The sequence below is a fragment of the Ovis aries genome, chromosome 12 (assembly GCF_016772045.2).
Source record: "Ovis aries strain OAR_USU_Benz2616 breed Rambouillet chromosome 12, ARS-UI_Ramb_v3.0, whole genome shotgun sequence".
Classification (NCBI taxonomy): Eukaryota; Metazoa; Chordata; class Mammalia; order Artiodactyla; family Bovidae; genus Ovis; species Ovis aries.
This window is the reverse complement of record NC_056065.1, coordinates 65521113-65541652: the sequence shown is the minus strand read 5'-3', so window position 1 is coordinate 65541652 and position 20540 is coordinate 65521113. Positions and strand designations below refer to the sequence as shown.

The 20540-nt window shown below is 38.9% G+C and overlaps 1 protein-coding gene across 2 annotated transcripts in view; it reads right to left on the bottom strand.

Moving 5' to 3' along the window:
- The window catches only part of RNF2 (ring finger protein 2), a 41651-nt gene that overhangs the window by 2053 nt on the left and 19058 nt on the right, over positions 1-20540 (bottom strand). Inside the window, exons 1-6 of one of the 2 annotated variants that reach the window (XM_060396702.1) lie at positions 7950-20540; positions 7241-7329; positions 4470-4630; positions 3645-3860; positions 1172-1444; positions 191-362 (exon numbers count right to left, since the gene is read on the bottom strand). The exon at positions 7950-20540 is cut by the window's right edge and continues 18837 nt beyond it. In XM_060396702.1, coding sequence (XP_060252685.1) covers positions 191-362; positions 1172-1444; positions 3645-3860; positions 4470-4630; positions 7241-7327 — 909 coding nt within the window. In that variant the 5' untranslated portion in view covers positions 7328-7329; positions 7950-20540. The remainder of the gene's footprint in view (positions 1-190; positions 363-1171; positions 1445-3644; positions 3861-4469; positions 4631-7240; positions 7330-7949) is intronic. The other variant, XM_027975957.3, reaches the window with a different exon arrangement.

The window sequence follows — 20540 nt, the reverse complement described above, 5'->3', positions numbered from 1 at the left end:
AAAAAAAACTTAGGATAAACTTGTTGTCATTTATACCATTCATAAAAGAAAAATGGATATATCAAGTTAACTACCCTGCTGCAATTTCTCTTCAGTGTATGCACCATTTTATTAGGCCCCACCCCACAACTTGCCACTCAGATGCTCAATGTGCCCCCAATATCAACAGCCTATTATTTTAAATACTTACAGTGAACTGGCCACTGGCTGTTGCTATGTAAATGGTATACTGCTTCTCACTGGCCGTATCAAGGTTCATCTGGTTTGATTCTCCTTTGCTTCGAAGTTCTTCTAAAGCTAACCTCACAGCCAGATACTTGGATAAGTGATCAACAGTGGCATTACCTGAAGTCTTTATGTATCTGGAAAAACAAATCATTAAAACCTTAATTTCTAGATTAATGATAAAAATGTATGTAAATTATAAAACACATTTCCAAAAAGCCATACAAAATGCAAATATCTCAATTATTGACAAAATAATATCAGAAATTAATTCCTCTATTATCTAAAAATTTCCTACTGAAAGGTACAGAAGAGAGAAAGGTACAAGCTCACATCAACCAGGCCATGAAAGCTCTACCTACCTCACCATCCATAATATATGACATAAAATAACAAAAATCAAATAGAAATACACACTGTACAAAGAGGAAAAAAAGAACATACCACTCAACCCCAACCATCAGTTCTGAATCTACAGCAGCAAAAATACTACTAAGAATATAAGCAAATTTCTTCTTGTCTAAGAATTAATTTTAGGTTTTTCAGAATGAGCGTTAAGGGCTAATTTTCAGATGTTTTTTAAAGCATAGTGTATCATTCACTCACTCACTCAACCTGATGCGTATCTGTTCTTAATGGCAGGTAGTGTGCTCTCTGAAGAGAGATAATAAAGCAGCCATGCTGGCCAGCCAAAAATTTTAGAGCATTATTGTTAAGACATTTAAATGATCCTTTGTCCTCCTCTGCCTAGGAGGGTCCTTCCTTTCAGATATGCATCTGTAGATGGCAAGCACATGAGGAATAAAAACAACAATGCAGGCAGCTAAACTATCCAGCTGGCAACAATGGGATGACAAATATCACCCTTACTTCTTACCTGAAATTGCTTTCTAACTCCAAAGTAAACATTCTAAATTCAGATAATCTGAAACTAACCCACACTTACCTTGTCTGTGCACTGTCATCTTTTTCCATAAGTGTGGGATGAGGCCTGAACACTAATTCAATTTCACTAGCGCCGTCCATTACTGGGTCAATTGCCACTGTTGCATTATTATTATCAAGCTCAAGCCCGGAATCGTCAGATGTTTTGGTCCGTTTGTTACTAGGTCCTGCTTCCTGATTGCTATGCGTGGACGCATTACTACAGTGAGAACTGTCTCCATTGTCTTCTGCTCCACTACCATTCTCAATCTGTTGTTTCTTACCTCGCTGTAATCTAGTTAAGAGGAAAATAACACAAAAACAGGTTGCATGAAATTTACATGTAGGCCTTCTCCATGCATCAAGTTAGAAGTATATTTATTGAAGTTACTAAATTCTAAGTTCCCTGGTAGCCTAGAGGTTAGGGTTCCAGATTTTTATTGCTGTGGCCTGGGTTCAACCCTTGGAATTGGGGAATTGAGATCTTGAAGCCACGTGGACCAAAAAAAAAAACAACAAACACCTAAATTCTAAAAACATCTTAGTAACTGAATTTGTTCCAAGTTGAATAACGGCATCTATTTCCCACATGTCCTTGAAAAGTTTAGGGAAACATACACAGGCAAACATTTGAACAAATTTAACAAATATCTACATTCACTGAAAAAATTTCTTTTTTGATTATAGGGACTACTGGCAAATACTTACTTACATTTGGAGACTTTTCTTATGAGATTTTAAATCAAAAGAAAGGTATAATTCAGATATGTAAGCACTCTCTGCCTGCTGACCTCACCCAAAGTCAGCTAATGCAATGCAAAATTATTCTAATACAAAAGATGAGATATCTAAATACAGAGCATGAATAGAGAAGCGTCTCTCTAACAAGCTCAAATACTATAAACCAGTAATTGGGCAAGGCGCTTCATGTACACCTTATTTATTCATCAAAACAACCGTCAAGGCAGTTAACAATACTCATTTTATAATTGGGGTGGAAAATGCAAACTTAGCTGACACCTGAAAAAATAGTGTGTGCCATGCAGATTATCTAGAAGAGGTTCCTGAAAGACAGAACAGTAAGTATAAAGGCGCCAAGGCAGAAACAAGCTTGCTAAGTCTGAAAAACACCGAAGAAGCTTTAATAATGTTGTTAACAATTGAACAAAGCTTCTGTCACATACTCCCACCACTAGAAACGTTCAGCAAAATCGAAAGTCTATCCATAAAGGATTTCACAAAGGGGATTCTTTCTCCAAGTAGAAGACTGAAGGTCTGCATTTCAGAATCACTTCTAGTACCTTTAAATATGAATGCCTATTCCCCAATCAAAGATTTTGATTTACTTAGTCTGAAGTGATAACTTTGAGGCTCTAGGATTCAAAAACTTCCCAAGTGATTCTGATGTTCAGCCAAGGTGAAAGCCGCTAGACTGGGACGTGGCTTTGGAAAGTCCTGACTCTCCCTGAGGCCTAAACATATAAGGAGATGTCAGAGCAGAAAAAAGAATGGGGGTGAGGAAAGTGCTCAGAATGTATAGGGCTTTGGAAGCTACCCTACCATTAAGGTCTTTTAGCCTGACTATGAAGAGAAGATATTGGAGGCCTCAAAGCAAAGGAGAACTTGGACCTGACTTTCACCTCATCATTCTGTCTGCTGTGCTTTGAACAGATGGTATGGTGATAAGCATGGAAAGTAGAAAGACCAATCAGGAGGCTACTTCAATACTTCAAACGAAAGACAGTGGCTGCTTATACCAACGTGGATGTATTATGGGAAAAGCTAAAAATATATTTACTCGCAGACTGGTATACAGACTGGGAAAAAAGGAGAGATTAAAAGTAACCCCAAAATGTTTGGCTAAAGCAAGTGTGATGATGGTGTTGCCATCAACTGAAACAGGCAAGAAAGAAGAGAAGTAGGGGGTGAAAAGCGATAATGCAGTACTGAACATGTTAGGTTTGGAGACAAGAAACAGCTAACAACATACAAAGGGAACCAGGAGAATATGATCTCTTGAGAGACAAGGAAAGAAAACCAATCAAAGAGAAAAGAGAAATTAACTGTGTAAAATATTAAGTAAGATGAGATCTCAGAATCAGCGACTAGATTTTTCCACGTGGAGGCCAATGATAACCTTGACAAGGGTGATATGAGGAATGGGGGTAAACCCTGACTGGGGGAGTTCAAAATGGGAAGAAATTGGAGGTGGTGAGCACAGACAACTCTTATGAAGAGAAGAGGAGAAGTACAGTGGTGAGTGGAGACAGAAGTGGGTATATGAGAGGTTTTTGTTTTGTTTTTATGATTCTACTTTAAAAGGAATCCCCTATTACCCCAGGAGACATATATTATACCTGCATGAAAAACTAATTACACAGAACTACTGTTGGTTACTGCATTTTATCTTTTTCAAAATGGAAGGCGGTAAGTAAATTCAGTCTTTAATAAAACACTCAGAAGAGCGGCCACCCTCTCTGCCTTCTCGCCCGTACCTGTTCATAGCCTGAATCTTCAGTCCCTCCTCAATACTGTGGCTGAGTGCCTGCTGATTATTGTGCTTGTTGATCCTGGCTAATACTCTTTCTTGATGAGCTTCATACTCATCACGACTTGGATAAATTTTGCTGATGAGTGCATCGAAGTTTGGGTCTGGTCTTAGTGATCTTTTGGAAACTAGCTTTTTCCGACAGGTAGGGCATTCTTTATTGCTAAATAAAAAGAGGGAAAAGAAAATATAAGTAATGCCAGTATCTTTGGGCTGAAGACAAAAATAGCCAGCTTCCAGATTAGTATCATCTTTTCCCCAATACCTTTACTAAGTCACAGAAATTTAAACTGATTAACCTGACTTTCCTTGAATATCTGACTAGTGGCTATAAGCACGGTCTTTGAAACCTGAGATACTCTCTACTACTTGCCAACAGAGAAAAATCTAAATACTTCCTTATAATAATTTATATATAACCATTTTAGAAATGAAAATCTAGTCTTTCCTAATATAAAGTTCCCCTTTCTGATATCCATGCCATATAAGGAGAAAACTATCCATTAATATATATTCATGTTATCAATTATTTTATTGAAATAGCTTTCATCAGGATATTATTTTATATATTTAAGAAGTAGAAAAACCATGGTTTCAAACTTTGTAGTTTCCTCAAAATAAAAACTCATCCTGAAAAGCTTCTAAAATTATATAAAACCAACTATTTCAAAACAAAGATTCTCTAGCAATTACAACCTAGACTTTAGATAAAGCACTAGAAATATGGTCCTCACATAATGTAAATGCCTAGGTGTCACTCATTTTAACATACCCACTTCTGAGGGCTGTGATAATGCAGTCTGCACAAAAACGATGTAAGCACTCTTTTGTAGTCATGGTGTTCTTCAACATATCCAAACAAATTGGGCACATTAATTCACTGTGTAGACTTCGAGGTGAAACCACAATTTCTAAGCCATCTGTTATTGCCTCCTGTAAAAACATCACTTTAAAATTAAATCCTAATTTTTTTAAAAAAGTTATGGACAAGTTCAAACATATAAGAATACAGAAGAGACAAAAATGAACACCTGTGTAGCCATCATCCAGTCAACATCACTGTCAGTTTACAACCAATCTTGTTTTATCTATAATCTCCTTCAACTTCCCTCAGCCCCAGCACCAAAGCATTATATAAATCTGTTATCATAATGTCAAAGATAGCTTATCATATATTTAAAAGATAACTAATGGTAAATTAGCCTGGCGTAATTTTAAAATAGCACTAAATATGGAGTCAGATGGCTTAGGTTCTAGTTCAACAACTAGCTCTGCAACTCTAAATATTTTAACATTATCTTCTTACCTGCAAAATGAGGACACTGAGGCTAAAGGAACCCTAAAAATTCTTCCATCTGCGAAAGTGTACCATTTTGATAATAAACTATATACTTCATGCCATCCTTTAAAAGATTTTAAAATATGAATTTAAATATTCTCTATGCACAGTTCAACGGGATTTTGCTTTAAAATCACTTTTTAAACCTTAAAAAATCTTGATCCACAGAGCAGTTTTATACCACGTGGTCAGGTTGTCAGGCTAACCTACAAACTGATTTAAACTATAGCATATCTGTCTGAAGTAACAAGTATTAGTATTTCTAACTGTCATGACTAAAACTGTTATCAGTGAGAAATGCACTTGGAGTTCCAATGTAGAATTCAGGCCACATCTCCCAAAGGCACAAATCAGCGACTCCTACTTTCTGCATCACTACCACTACCTACCCTTCCCACAAGGCGGCACTGAGAACAAAGGCACCAATACAGGCTCCTGTGGACTGAGGGAAGAGGGAGGTAGTGGCTATGAAGAGGAGGATGCAGGTAGAAATGAGGGCTTCCAACAGGGTTACTGACACTTCCTATTTCCACTGGCTCTCCATCATATTTGTGTTTTCTCTTTAGGGTCAAAGATTGATGACTCCACAAGAAAAGACAATGAAACTGTAGATACTGTCCCTTATCAAGTATCTATTTCAACCTTTAATATGTACACAAACTTTTGACTTAGGAATTATAACCTCCATTTTATGAATCACACAGGGTATGATGATGACCCAGCTAGTAATCAAGCCTGTCCCCCTTGGCCTCTTGAAAACTTGCCTAGCAAAATCCCAAGCCTGGATAAACCATCCATCTAGGTTTGCATTTCTATACCTGTGTATCTGTGTAGCAATGCAGAGGGGAAAGGGGGAGGGATCACACAACCAGACTGGTATCAGTGAAAACTCACTTTTCTTTTCACTACAGTGTTTTTCACACCTTTTCTTCTATCTGCAGACCTTCTAGCATGTAAACGTTAAACAGATCACCTTACTTCATTAAAAGAGAGCTCTCATTTTCTCTCTACCTGATCTTTATAAGGCATCTTCCTCGTTCTTATTACAGGGAGAAAGTACATCACTTCCTATCAAATCTACGTTCCTTTCTACCTTCTCAAGCATACTCCCCTTTCAATTATTCTGTCTGCTCTCAGACTTCAGCAATCTCTTCCTCCTCACTAAATCAATCTGGATTAACATAGGCTTGCTGCAGTGAAACGTGAACCTTAGAGCTGTGTACAGAGGGAGCTGGGGTGAGAGGAGTTCCACTTCTCACTAACAAAATTTAAAACTCCCTGATTCTTCGTTCCCCTCAAGTTTTCACTCATTTCGGCATCTCTGCACAGCCAAACTTCTCTAAAGCATTACCTATTCACCTTCACCTCCCCTCCTCCCTCTTTAACACAGCACAAACTACTCAAGGGAATTTATTCTTCTCAAGGGTTACCAGCTGTATACTGCCAACTCGAATGTTCACTCTTGTAATCCTCATCTTACTCATCCTCTCAGTAGTACTGAACACAGTAGCTGCATCCTCCTTGAAACACTCTGTCCTCTTTTTTATCTCCTCTCCTCATCTCCCATTTTTCCTTCCATTTCTCTGGCTGTTCCTTCTCAGCCTCCTTTCCTATTACTTAATTTCTAAATGCTGAAGCTCCTCTGGATGAAGTTCTGAGCCTTCTGCTCATCTCTCTCTAGGTAATCTGGCATTCCTGTGCTCAAAATGCACTGACAAGTCCTGAAACTTTATATTTAGCCCAGACCCCTAGGTAGCATTTCTGCTTGTCTTACAGGCATTTCAAACTTTCGGACTTCAGTTTTAAGGATGTTTATCTCCTTCAAGCTTGTTCCTCTCCCAGTCTTTCCCGTCTTCACCTTCTCAAAACAGTCTTCCCTAGTTACCCTGTTATTATTACAGCATTGAGGAACTTTCCTATATACAACCTCTCATATGTGTAATTTACTTGCTTGATGTCTAAACTTCCTGAGCTGATGCCACATCTGTTTTATTCACCACTTTACCTAGTCCCTAATTTAAGACCTGGTACACAATAGGCACTCAAATTATTTCTTCAACGAATGGTCAACCAACATACACAAAAATTAGGACTACTTTGTATATATTATTACGGTTATGGTCTTTCAAATTTTCATTTTCTAAAAATATATTCCAGTTTTCATATGTCTCATATTTTCCCTAAATTATCTTGGTCTACATTACCTGAGGTGTTCGTTGTAGTTCATATAAACTGAGCTCCCATGTTTTGCTTAATGGCTGAGTTCCATTTGTCTGCACAGCCTGAGACATTGCTGGGAATAAAGAGGAGAGAAAAATAATTTTAGTATCTGAAAGGGAAGTAAACCTCAAAACTAATTTTTAGACATTTAAATCCTGTCAATAATAGTAAAAAAAAAAAAAAAGTTACACACTGGTTCAAGAATGGAAATGAAGAAAAGCTCAAAAATATTTCCATTTATAAATACAAGATACTTGACAGCAAGAGGCTATCACTGATCTCTGAACATCTAACAGCCCGCATACAGAGAATGCTTCATTATTACTCATGTATAGAAAGTCCTCTTCACCCAAGATAGCAAGTATCTTTCTGAAACTAGTGGTCAGGGAATTTAGAACTAAGTCAGGAAAATGTCAAGACTTTTCAGCATGGCCACCTGGTTCAATTTTTCCCAAAGACACAGAATCTGCCTTCTAAGCGCTTTAAGCCCCGGCCATCCTGCCTCTGCTCTCACAGCTCCACTCATGGAAACTCCCGTCAGCTTATACTTCAGAAAGCTCCTCCTAGTGGTGAGTCCAAAACTGCTAGCTACCCACCCCTACAGCTTGCCCTCTAGAGGCAAGCTGATTTAAGTCGAGCCATTTTTCCACACAACAGTCTTTCAAACATTTGGATACTGTTATCACATCCCACCTGATTTTTCTTTACTTCTGGCTGAATGTCCTAGTTCCTCCTAGTGCTCACCATCTGATACAATTTCAAGGTCTCCTTGAGTTCTAATTATTTAATGGAACACTAAGGGAGGGAGAGTGGTCCAGTAGACAGTGAGAAGGAAAAATATCACACTTGCCTAAAGACACAACTTTATCACAGTACGTTACTCTACACTGGCACATAAACAATGAAGGACATGATCTATCTGTATCCAGGATGCTGAATTTCCCACTTTTAACAGATACCATTTTAAAATATCTGCTCAAGACTCCACCTAATGAGCAATTAACTCAACTTTGTTTTTTTAAGTAAAAGCACTTCACTGAACTTTAACCTAAATTCTGCTGCTGCTGCTAAGTCGCTTCAGTCATGTCCGACTCTGTGCGACCCCATTGATGGCAGCCCACCAGGCTCCCCCGTCCCTGGGATTCTCCAGGCAAGAACACTGGAGTGGATTGCCATTGCCTTCTCCAATGCACGAAAGGGAAAAGTGAAAGTGAAGTTGCTCAGTCGTGTCCGACTCTTAGCGACCCCATGGACTGCAGCCCCACCAGGCTCCTCTGTCCATGGGATTTTCCAGGCAAGAGTACTGGAGTGGGGTGCCATTCTAGTCCCCTCTAAAATTCAATACACACTGTCTCATTGACAGAAAGCCACATTTCCACATGAAGTTTCTCCTTTGTCCAAGCAAAAATGTGAAATGTTCAAAATTTTCAAATTTGAGTGAATCATGGATTTTGTTTATAATTTTGAGGCTGTCCACTGAGTCTACCCTAAAGACTTGTTCATTTGGCTTACTGGAACTAGTGGACTCCCAAACAAGCAAAAGCCTTTTGTCCTTGAACTAAAATTATCATTCAGGTCCTGTATGATCCCTGATCAGTGTCCCCAACAGTAATCTGAAATCTCAGCAATTTTTCTCAGCTATTATAGCTGAGTTGCACAGTCACTACACTAGCTGAGTTTGTTAATTCTATTATTAGTATCCTGTGGTTCTTTAAGTATCTCCCTGAATGCTTTAACTCCATTCTCTGAGAATCATAAATTGAAAGAATTTTGTGAAAGAAACTTCTCCTTGATGAAATACTGTCTTTTCTGTATCATTCAATCTTCAGACGATCAAATGATGGCACAGGCTCTACTAACTGCTATGTAGTTAAACTTTAGCAGCCAACGGATACAAGAGACCCAAGAGACCAGTGTCTGCTCTCTGGAGCAACAAACTTTGCTATAAGCCTCTCTAAAATCTTTCATAGGAGATATCTAAGAGACATCACTTTGTTTAATGGAGGAGGCCTTTCTTCATTTCTGTACTTGGGGACTAAGGTTAACATTTCTGTACTTTAGGGACTAAATCATGGTTTCTAGCCACCACTTTATGGGCTTCCCAGGCGGCTCAGTGGTAAAGAATCCACTTGTCAACGCAAGAGACAAAGGTTTGTTCCCTGGGTCGGGAAGAACCTCTGGAGAAGAAAACAGCAGCCCACTCCGGTATTCCTGCCTGGGAAGTCCCATGGACAGAGAGCCTGGTGGGCTACAGTCCACAGCGTCACCAAGAGTGGGACACGACTTAGCAACTAAACAATAAGAACCCACCACTTTATGAGCATTGCTTGATCTTACTATATGCAGTGTGTGTTATCAATACAACTAAAACAAGCTCTAGAAAAGAAAGGAGAAAAAGTACCAAATATACGACGGCCAGTCTTTCTGACTGGTATGCTGAAGCCTTAAAATTAAACTTGGACTTCAAAGCAGCATGGCTTTAAAGACTCTCCAGCAAAGAAAAAAGCATTCAGATTATCTGAAAGCTGCCGTCCTTATGCACCCAACATTATGTTTTGGCATCACCACCTTTTATACTCTCTGTTCCCCTTTACTGCCTCCCCTGAAATTCCAAATGAACTATCTTTTCCTCAAGGTCTTCCCCAAGAAAACAACCAATGACCCATACCCACTTAAGACTGCTACAATGGTAGATAAACCAATGGAAACTGAAGTAAGGTACAGTTCAGGTTAACAGTCATAATGAAAAACTTTCCAAAACCGTAAGGCAGAGAGACTAATGGCTGCTACTGGATTTCATTCTGTTAAGACACCGTTTGTCCAGGAATCCCAGGCTTATATTAATGACTCCATTTACTTGTAGCCTCTCAGATGAATAAAAGTGTTGAAAACTGGCTGGAAAAACAGAAAAAAATGAAGTACAAAACACTCCATAGGAGACTAGGGAATGCAAGGGACTAGAAAAAGCAAGAAAACAAGAGTGATACACAGGCCTTTTCTGATGCCTTTCCTTTAAAAGTCAGACTAAAATTCAAGGTTGTGAGTAAGGAATGGAACAATAAATAGGAAACAAAAGAAACTGGCATCAAGGTGTGCAACCTGTATTGTGCGACAGGCTCAACAGATAATGTAAAAAGAATCTGTCCTTCTTTTTCTTAACAGGCTAACATCTAAAGTACAGGATTAAAAAAAAAAAAAGGATTGGAAATTTGCAAATTTGGATAATTTCCAACACAGCAGTTGAAAATGTGAGAAGACCTTTAGAAAACTGACAAAGTACAAACTAAAACAAACATATGATATTTCAGATTAAAAAACCAAAGATCCTTTAGCCTCTAAGTTTCAAGGACCTATTCGTAAAGATACTGACAGATACAGCAATCAGAAAAAATTAGTGGAAGAGGCACTGCTCCATATTAGCAAATAAAGGGTGTATGTGGGGTGGGGTCGGGTGGGATGTGTGTGTGTAAAGAACAACAGTCTCAAACCTACCAAGGATGCAGCTCTGAAGCTGACTCTGGAATTCACTGAACTCAAGGTAAACTGCCTTTAAATACAGCTTCCCTGTAAACACATGTGCCACGTTTCTACCATAAACTCTATAATAACACAATGAATCTGTCAGAGAACGAAAACTACTAAGACAGGAGGAATTTCTCAGAACTCTAAATCCCAATGCATGTCCCAACACTGTTACCCTGGGGTCAACTACAAACAGAACACTCCTTTCATCTGTCTGTAAAATGCTCCCCCAGCAAACTAATAGGAACTGTCAAATAAAATATTCTCCTAAGGCCTTTTTCTAGAGATATCAGTTCTGCTGAACATAGCCAAATTTTATCTGATTTGGGTATTTGTATACCTGTGGCAACTAAGATTTAGAAAGTAAACCACAAGTTAGTTGTAGTTCCAAAACATCACAGTATCATTTAGAAAACCAGGATCAATATGACTTTTGAAAAGTTTCCAGTCTTTCTGTTTGAATCTGTATTACAATCAATCATAAGTTCCCTGGTAACTAGTCTTAAATGCTATGGCATGGATACCATCTTACCAGATAACACAGCAGGTGTTACAAAAAAAAAGAAAAAGAAAAGGATACAATCTTGCTGATTACCAAAACCACTATCTCATTTTTTTTTCTTTTTTAAATTATGAAAGTATCACAATTACAGGAGATTTGGAAAATACAGAACAAGGTTACATATGGTTCCACTATATATTAAATTATTTTTTAAGTAGATTAAGATTTTTTAGTTGGAGTTTCAATATCAAACTCTCAAAATTAACAGAACGAATATAGAGAGAAGTAGAAGGATACAGTAGACCTGAAAATCACTATGAGAACCAATCCAACATAATTAAGATTTCTACAGTTCGCACACAACAGTGGGATACAAGTTCTATTTAAGTTCCCAGACAATAAACTAGGAGACATTGGAAGATACCCATGGACATAAAACAAAGTGCAAAAATTTCATGGTCTAAAGGTACTGAAACAGAGTCTGTTCTCTTATCACTGTGGAATTATGTTAGAAATCAGTATTGAAAGACGTTTGAAAATAACCCACATATTTCCAAGTGCAATGTGACATTTACCAAGAGAGATCTTTGACTTTGCCACTGAAAGCCTCAATAAAAGTTAGAAGTCCAAGAAAACACAGAGGGTGTATCTCAATTTTTGCGAACATGTCAGCAGTGCAGATATCAACAATGTTTACTCACATCTCCTGTGATCTGGCCAAGGAGGGTCAAAAGGGGATCTGAGATGAAAACTTCCTTTGACTCAAAACAATCCACATATACAGAGGGTAGCTATAAATTCTACTTTGGCCTAAAGCACATGAACTACATGTATTCAGGAAGCTCAAATTTCCACCTTTGGCAGTTACCAAACAGATAAGCTCCCCAGAACTAGTTCCTCTTTGCTTTTAGGTCAATATATATTTTTTCACTTAAGTTTAACCTAAATTCTATCCTTCCCCAAATCATATACAAACTTTCCCCTTCTCGGTTTAGTGACAAGTTGCATTTCTGTCTGCAGCTCATTCCTGCCCAAGCCAGGAACAACATTTAGCTTGCTTTTCAGGTGAGAATGAATTGTGACTTTGACGACTGGTATTTGGGAGTCATCTAGGTATTCATACTACTGACATATACACAGAGCAAAGAAAGAGAAAAGGAGTAAGAAGGGATAGCCTAGATAAAAACTACAATCTGAAAGACTGGAAAGCAGAGCTGAAGCCCGTGAAGGAGGGAAGCGAGGTGTCGGACAAAGTAGATTCTTTCCAGCGATAGGAGATGACTACTGCCCGAAGATCCTTACCACAAAACTGAAGATCTAGGTCTACCCATGGCCCAACCCCCACCTAAATGACACTTCTGAATAAAAAAAGAGAGACCCAAAACAGAAATGTTTCTTGCACAAAGTAGATACTCAAAGTTGTGATGCGAATATTAGCATTACAGTTCAGACAAGATAATTTCAGTAGCAGCGACAGAAACAAAACAAATCCTGAGAAAAGATCTAGTCACAGTTAAATGTTGGGAGTTCACAGCTTCAATAACCAAAGGGAAAATGTCAATAGTATATTCAGAACGTTCTTTGAAGGACCACGAGTATCTGGCTTTCATGCTGACTTTCCACACTGTCACATACGGCAGATCACAAAGTACTTTTGTGGACACTCAATGTGGTTTCAAAAGCTTTTTCAATACAACCTCAAGATGATTGGATGGCATCACCAACTCCATGCACAAGAGTTTCAGCAAACTCTGGTAGATGGAGAAGGACAGGGAACCTAGTGTGCTGCAGTCCATGGGGTGGCAGAGTTGGACACGACTGAGCGACTGAAAACCACCACTCAACATGTGACTCAGCTCAGTCATGTCCGACTCTCTTGTGACTCCATGGACTGCAGCACGCCAGGCTTCCCTGTCCTTTACCGAGCCCCAGAGCTTGCTCAAACTCACATCCATCAGGTTGGTAATGCCATCCAACCATCTGATCCTCTGCTGTCCCCTTCTCCTCCCACCTTCAATCTTTCCCAGCACCAGGGTCTTTTCAAATGAGTCAGTTCTTTGCACCAGGTGGCCCAAGTATTGGGAGTTTCAGCTTCAGCATCAGTCCTTCCAATAAATATTCAGGACCGATTTCCTTTAGGATGGACTGGTTGGATTTCCTTGCAGTCCAAGAACTCTCAAGAGTCTTCTCCAACACCACAGTTCAAAAGCATCAATTCTTTAGTGCTCAGCTTTCTGTATAGTCCAACTCTCACATCCATACATGACCACTGGAAAAACCATAGCTTTGACTAGATGGACCTTTGTCAGTAACATCTCTGCTTTTTAATACGCTGTCTGGGTTGGTCATAGCTTTTCTTCCAAGGAGCAAGCGTCTTTAATTTCATGGCTGCAGGCACCATCTGCAGTGGTTCTGGAGCCCAAGCAAATAAAGGCTGTCACTGTTTCACTGTTTCCCCATCTATTTGCCATGAAGGGATGGGACTGGATGCCATGACCTTAGTTTTTTTGCATGTTGAGTTTTTCTCAACACTAAAAGTAGTTTTTCTCAGAGGCCACTACTAAATGCCTTTTTGCAACAAGTGACTACCGCATAAAGAAAAGGGCAGAGAAGGGAAAAGAGATGAAAACTCCTATGCATTCTACACAAAGAGGTTTACTAGCTTATCTTTCTCTTTTCAAAAAAATAAGAAAAAAGGCTAAGACTTTCATCTCCAGTTCTGCATGTAAAGCTGAACAAACTGAAAAATCGACTACTCTTCCAGGACCCATAAGTAAGGGGAGGACAGACGGATCCCGACTGTCCCCAAACTGGAGAGACAGAGACTGGGGAATCTCAACAACGCACCTGCAGGAGGAACCAGTGTTGGGGGGAAACGCTGAACTGTACCTGAAAAAGCCTTGCAGTATGCCAAGTGCAGACAAGTCTGAGAGTTAAAAACTTCAGGAGGACCTAGTCACAGGGAGGGGAGCCCCCCAAATAATGTCACATTTGCCTCTAGAACGCCAAACAGATTCCCACAGCAATTATCAGAGAAAATTCCCCTCATGCTTCCAGCAGAGAGAGAGGGAAAGGAAACCATTTTAAAATATGCCAGAGCACTCTAGTTCTTAACAAAGCCTGCCCTCAGAGAAAACTAGGTAACCAGAACCTAACCTGCTGGGCTATTATAAGAACCTAAGTGACCTGGGGAAGGGAAATAACCAACTCCAGTTCATTCTAGTCATCCTGTCCCACCTAAAAGGGGTTAAAAAAAAAAACACCCATTAGTGAAGTTCACAGTCCAGAGGAATAGATTCTGAGACCAATTATAAGAGTACAGAACCATCACTTTCCCCCAACACCTCATCAGCACACTTCTAAAGGCCTTTTTCCAACAGCTGCTTTTACCCAGTACAACATTTAAGCATGCTGGCAATAGAAAAAATTACAAGGCATACCAAATGACAAAAACATAATCTGAGAAACAAAGCATCAGAACCAGACATGGCAAGGATACTGGAATTATCAGACCAGAAAAAAAAAAGACATAAGAAAATTTAAAAGATAAGCCAACAAAGAAAATATTTGCAACATACATAACAAACAAAGGTCAAAATCCATAATATATAACAGATCCTGCCCTAAGTCAATTTAAAAGACAACTCAATATAGGCAAAATGATGAATGGGTAATTAACGGGATTACGAGTGGCCAACAAAATTAAATCATGCTTAACTTCACTACAAATCATTAAACTGCAAATCAAGACAATGTTATCTATATATGCTCTATTTTTTGGCTGTGATGCTGACAAAAATTAAGATGATTGATAATACCGTTAGAAAAGGTGTGCAGAAACAGGAGTTCTCAAATCACTGGAAGTGTACAGTGGCATGGTTCTGGGGACAGAATAATCTGGCTATTAAATTTTTATCATTCTGACACAAAGAATTTGGTTGCTAAAACATGTCTTGCAATTCAGGCTTTAGGAAAAGTGACAAATTTTTTTTTAATGAATACAAAAATTAGTTTTCAGGACAAAAGTATATTAATCCCCAACTTAGAAATTAAAAATTACTACTTAAAGTTTTTTCCATTAAAAATATATTATACTTAAGTTATGTGTCTATATTACTGGAAAATGTGTACTTGTGTACTAATTCAATTACATTATGGATGTGTCTTTCGGAGACTCATCTAGGGACTTCAGACACTAATCATAACATCGTTGAGTTTCCCTGGTAGCTCAGTGGTAAAGAATCCACCTGCAACGCAGGAATGCGAGTTCAATCCCTGGGTCAGGAAGATCCCCTGGAGAAGGAAACAGCAAGCCACTCCAATATTCTTGCCTGGGAAATCCCATGGACAGAGGAGCCTGGCAGGCTACAGTCCACGGGGTCGCAAAGAGTCAGACACGACTTGAGCAACTAAATACACACGAACACACACGTGTGTATAACATGTGTGTTAACAAGGCTGCACATATTCACTTAGTAGTACCTGGCAAACAAAGTAATGTAAAGGCTCTCCAAAGTGTCTTTTTATTCCACCCCATCTGTAACCCTCAAACTGGTTGAGGGGAGTATTAAAAAACCATATAAAAAAAAATATATAGACATTGTTATCGTTTAGTCGCTGAGTCATTTCCGACTCTTTTACGGTCCATGAACTATAGCCTGCCAGGTTCTCTGTCCATGGGATTTCCTAGGCAAGAAATACTGGAGTGGGTTGCCATTTTTCTCCTTCAGAGGATCTTCCTGACCCAGGGACTGTACCCACATTCCCTGCATCTCCCACAGTGCAGGTGGATTCTTTACCACTGAGCCACCTGGGAAGCCCCTATAGACATTAAATGTGGCAAAGAGAAGGTTTCATATGAAAAAAAACAGAGGACAATACTAATACAGGTTCCATTCAATTCTTTGAGACTTCCAAAACCCTTAAATTCCTTGACTAGGCTACATATTTGCTCCTAAGATCATTCTCTGGCTCCCCTAGAAGGAAAAACAAATCCACTAAACCAAAAATTCCTCAAGCATAAAGGCAGCGAACTTCATATTTTAGGGATATCCTTGTTATAGTAAAATAAATGAGACACCTAGAAAGCACAGTGTTCTTTGGAACTGGATCAGCTTGAGTTTCCATCCTAATGCTAGCAGTTACTGGCTATGGACCCATGGGCAAACACTCAAGGCTTTATCTTTTAATCTGCAAAGTGACAGATCTTTTCAGGGTCATTGGTAAAGCTGAATGAGATGGTCATAATAAAATGTGTGGCATTTTATAAATGATGTCATAAAACTGAAAAGAGATAATTTTGTTTTAATAAATAAATATTATTTCTTAGGCTCCCAATAGGTGAAGTACAAGGGGAAAAAATGATTTAGATGCTAACATTAAAAACCAAAAATTTTACATAGCCCCCTTTAAAAATAATCATTATTTTTGAAAAGACATTTCATGGGGTTCTCATTCCCATCACTTCATGGCAAATAGAAAAAGTGGAAGCAGTGATAGATTTTATTTTCTTGGGCTCAAAAATCACTGTGGATGGTGACTGCAGCCACAAAATTAAAAAGACACTCCTTGGAAGGAAAGCTATGACTAACCTACACAGTGTATTAAGAAGCAGAGATGTCACTTTGTTGACAAAGGTCCACTGAGTCAAAGCTATGGTTTTTCCGGTAGTCATGTACAAATATTCGAGTTGGACCATAAAAAAGGCTGAGCACCAAAGAACTGATGCTTTTGCTGGAGAAGACTACCGAGAGTCCCTTCGGACTGCAAGGAGATCAAACCAGTCAATCCTAAAGGAAATCAATCAACCTTGAATATTCATTGGAAGGACTGATGCTGAAGCGCCAATACTTTGGCCACCTGATGCAAACAGCTAACTTGTTGGAAAAGACCTGGATGCTGGGAAAGCTAGAAGGCACGGAGAAAGGGGGCGGCAGAGGATAAGATGATTAGATAGCATCACTGATTCAATGGACATGAATTTTGAGCAAACTCTGGAAGACAGTGAAGGACAGGGGAGCCTGGCGTTCTGCAGTCCATGGGGTCACAAAGAGTCGGACCAACTTAGCAACTGAACAACAACAAAGGAATGTAACAATGCTTCAACATGTGCCTTGTGTGATTAAAAAAATTTTTTAATCAACTGACAGGCTTATTTGCTCTCAAGAATTTAAGGCCTTTTCTATAACAAACAGAAGTTACCAAAAAGGGCAGATGTGTCGTTGTCTATTGCTAGTAACCTGTATGTAGATGAATACTAAGAGTAGTTTCTGGAAGCTTAACGGAAAAAAAGAAGTTATTAGAAACATTTCTGGCTCAAATCCCACTAGAAACTTGTGGATTTTTTTATAGAAGGGGGGCACTAGATGGCATAAAAAAAGAGCATCTTAAACCGCAGCTTTGAATAACATATAGACATTCAAATGCATGTTTCCTGAATTATCCTTCTTTCCCCAAACACATATATAATCTTTGAGAAGGTGAAGATACTATAGGCCAGGTATACTGGTGTCTGATCATTAATGATATAGGGCTAAAGTGCAGAGAACCGATACAATCTTCATGCTTGGGCAGACTCCCAGTAAACCAGTCTCAAGTCTCGAAGACTCCCTAGCACAGCTGGGTCATAAAAACTCCTAACTCCATTCTCAATAAGAGTCTCAAGTGCACATTTTCTGTAGCATGGGTGAAAGAATTCTTATTAAATAGCAGATGCACAGGCAAAAGGGCTGACATTATGTCAAAATTTTAGGAGTCTAAAGTGTACTCTTACCAAAGTGGAGCTATAGAATAGCCACCAGGGAGATTCCAGAATGAATAAAAACTCTTCTCCCCAAAAGGAGCTTCAAATATAACATATTTTGAGCTAAACCTCAGAGTTTTGTGCCTAAAAATGCTTACCAGTTGCTTTAATCATAAAAATTGCCTGGTCTTTTCAGAGTATCTGAAATAGAACTAGTCTAAGGAGTTTGAGCTGTAAGTATACCCCCCCAAAAGGATGAAGAGTTAAAGTATATGGAGTTATTTATACTCCATATACTTTATATGTATATATATAGGGAATCCATTTATAATCTGAAGAATGGTTGATGTATTAGTTTCCTGTGACTGCTGTAACAAATTATCACGTTTGGTGGTTTAAAACAACAGAAATTTCTCTCTCTGTCCTGGAGGCCACAAATCCTAAACCGGTATCACAGGGCCAAAATCAAGGTGTTGGCAGGCTGTGCTTCTTCCAGAGATTTTATGAAAGATTCTGCTCCTTGCCTCTTCCAGCTTGGAGTAACTGCTGGTGTTTCTTAACCTGTGGCCACATCATTCCAATCTTTGCCTCTGTGGTCATACCGCCTCCTCTTCTAAATGTAAACTCTCTGTTGCTCTCTTATAAAGACACATGTAATTAACATTTAGAACCCACTCAGACAACCCAGGGTAATCTCCTTGTATCAAAATCTTTAACTTAATGACATCTACAAAGACTCCTCCCCTCTAAAAAAGTAACATCACAGATTTCAGGGGTTTGGATGTAGATATCTTTTTTTTTTGGGGGGGGGGGAGGGGTCCATTTTTTAGCCTACCAGGACTGCCAAAGGTAAAAGTTACTATATAATCAACCCCTCACAGACAACACTTATATCTTTATTCTGTATGTGATTTAAGGTTTTTTTTAAAAAAAAAAAAAACGGTGAACCATATATCAGTAAACACAATCACTTTTAAAGTACTTCAGTTCAGTTCAGTTCAGTCGCTCAGTCCTGTCCGACTCTTTGCAACCTCATGAATCATAGCACGCCAGGCCTCCCTGTCCATCACCAAATCCCCAACTCCCAGAGTTCACTCAGACTCACATCCATCGAGTACGTGATGCCATCCAGCCATCTCATCCTCTGTCGTCCCCTTCTCCTCCTGCCCCCAGTCCCTCCCAGCATCAAAGTCTTTTCCAACAAGTCAACTCTTCGCATGAGGTGGCCAAAGTACTGGAGCTTCAGCTTTAGCATCATTCCTTCCAAAGAAATCCCAGGGTTGATCTCCTTCAGAATGGGCTGGTTGGATCTCCTTGCAGTCCAAGGGACTCTCAAGAGTCTTCTCCAACACCACAGTTCAAAAGCATCAATTCTTCGGCGCTCAGCCTTCTTCACAGTCCAACTCTCACTTAGATTATCCCATGTTCCTAGAAAGCATCTTTCTTTCTTCATTTGCTTGAGATCCCTACCAGTATGAAACAAAACTATGAAACTCTTTTTCCCCCTATATTAAGAAACTTATCTTTTTCTTCCATGGTTATTGCCATCTTTGAACATAAAGTAAATAAAGGTCACATCAAAATTAACTCTCCCAATCTTTAGCATTTTTCTCTTCCTCTTGCATTTCATTATACAACATGGGAATGAACAAACAATTTGTTTCTTAATTAAAACACTGCTTGCTCAAAGGATACAGGTGTTAAAAGAATTTAGAAATTTATTCAAGACTAGGCAAACCATGGAGCAATAATAAATTCTGAGTAAGCAATCCAACTGCCATCATAACACTGCCTGCAGTAAGCCATCACCTCATAAAAACCACTCACAGCATTTTAATCTAAAGCTACAGCTGTAAGACAGATACTGATTTCTGTAAGCTTCTAAAAATGCAAAGAAAGTGTTCTTTATTGGAAAAGTTGTTTTTGGATTCAACATCTGGAATAAAAAGCTAAATTACTTTCAGTAACCCAACAGCTATATTTAAAAAGAAAAAATAATCAATTCCTATTTGGATTATATCTTCTCACACTATGGAACATAGAGCAGGAACCTTTCAAAGGTGATTTACCAAATCTTCATTATCCAGTCTTAATTTAAGTTTCTGAGTACTGTTGATAACAGACTTAACATTTTTTGGTCTCTATGTAAAACTAACTTATTGTCACAGGAAAAATAAATGCTTTAAGATATTTTTAAAGCATTTAAAATGCAGATCTAGATAATTTAGTGTAATCTGTGCCCTCCTATGATACTTCTCATTACTATCTCACCTCCTCTAACATTACTCCTTTAGTTTCTGCGCCCCTACAGATACTTTCTTAATAGCCCAAGTCAGTCTTTGCCCAAGTCAGTCTTTCCCCAAGACTTCAGAATGCATCAAGGGTTATTATCAGCCAACACCAGTTATATGAGCAGCAGCCTTGTTTTCATTCTGTCCCTTTGTGTATCCATCTGAGACATTTTGAGCTGTGATATTAGAGAAGACACCTGGGAGTCCCATCAACAGCAAGGAGATCA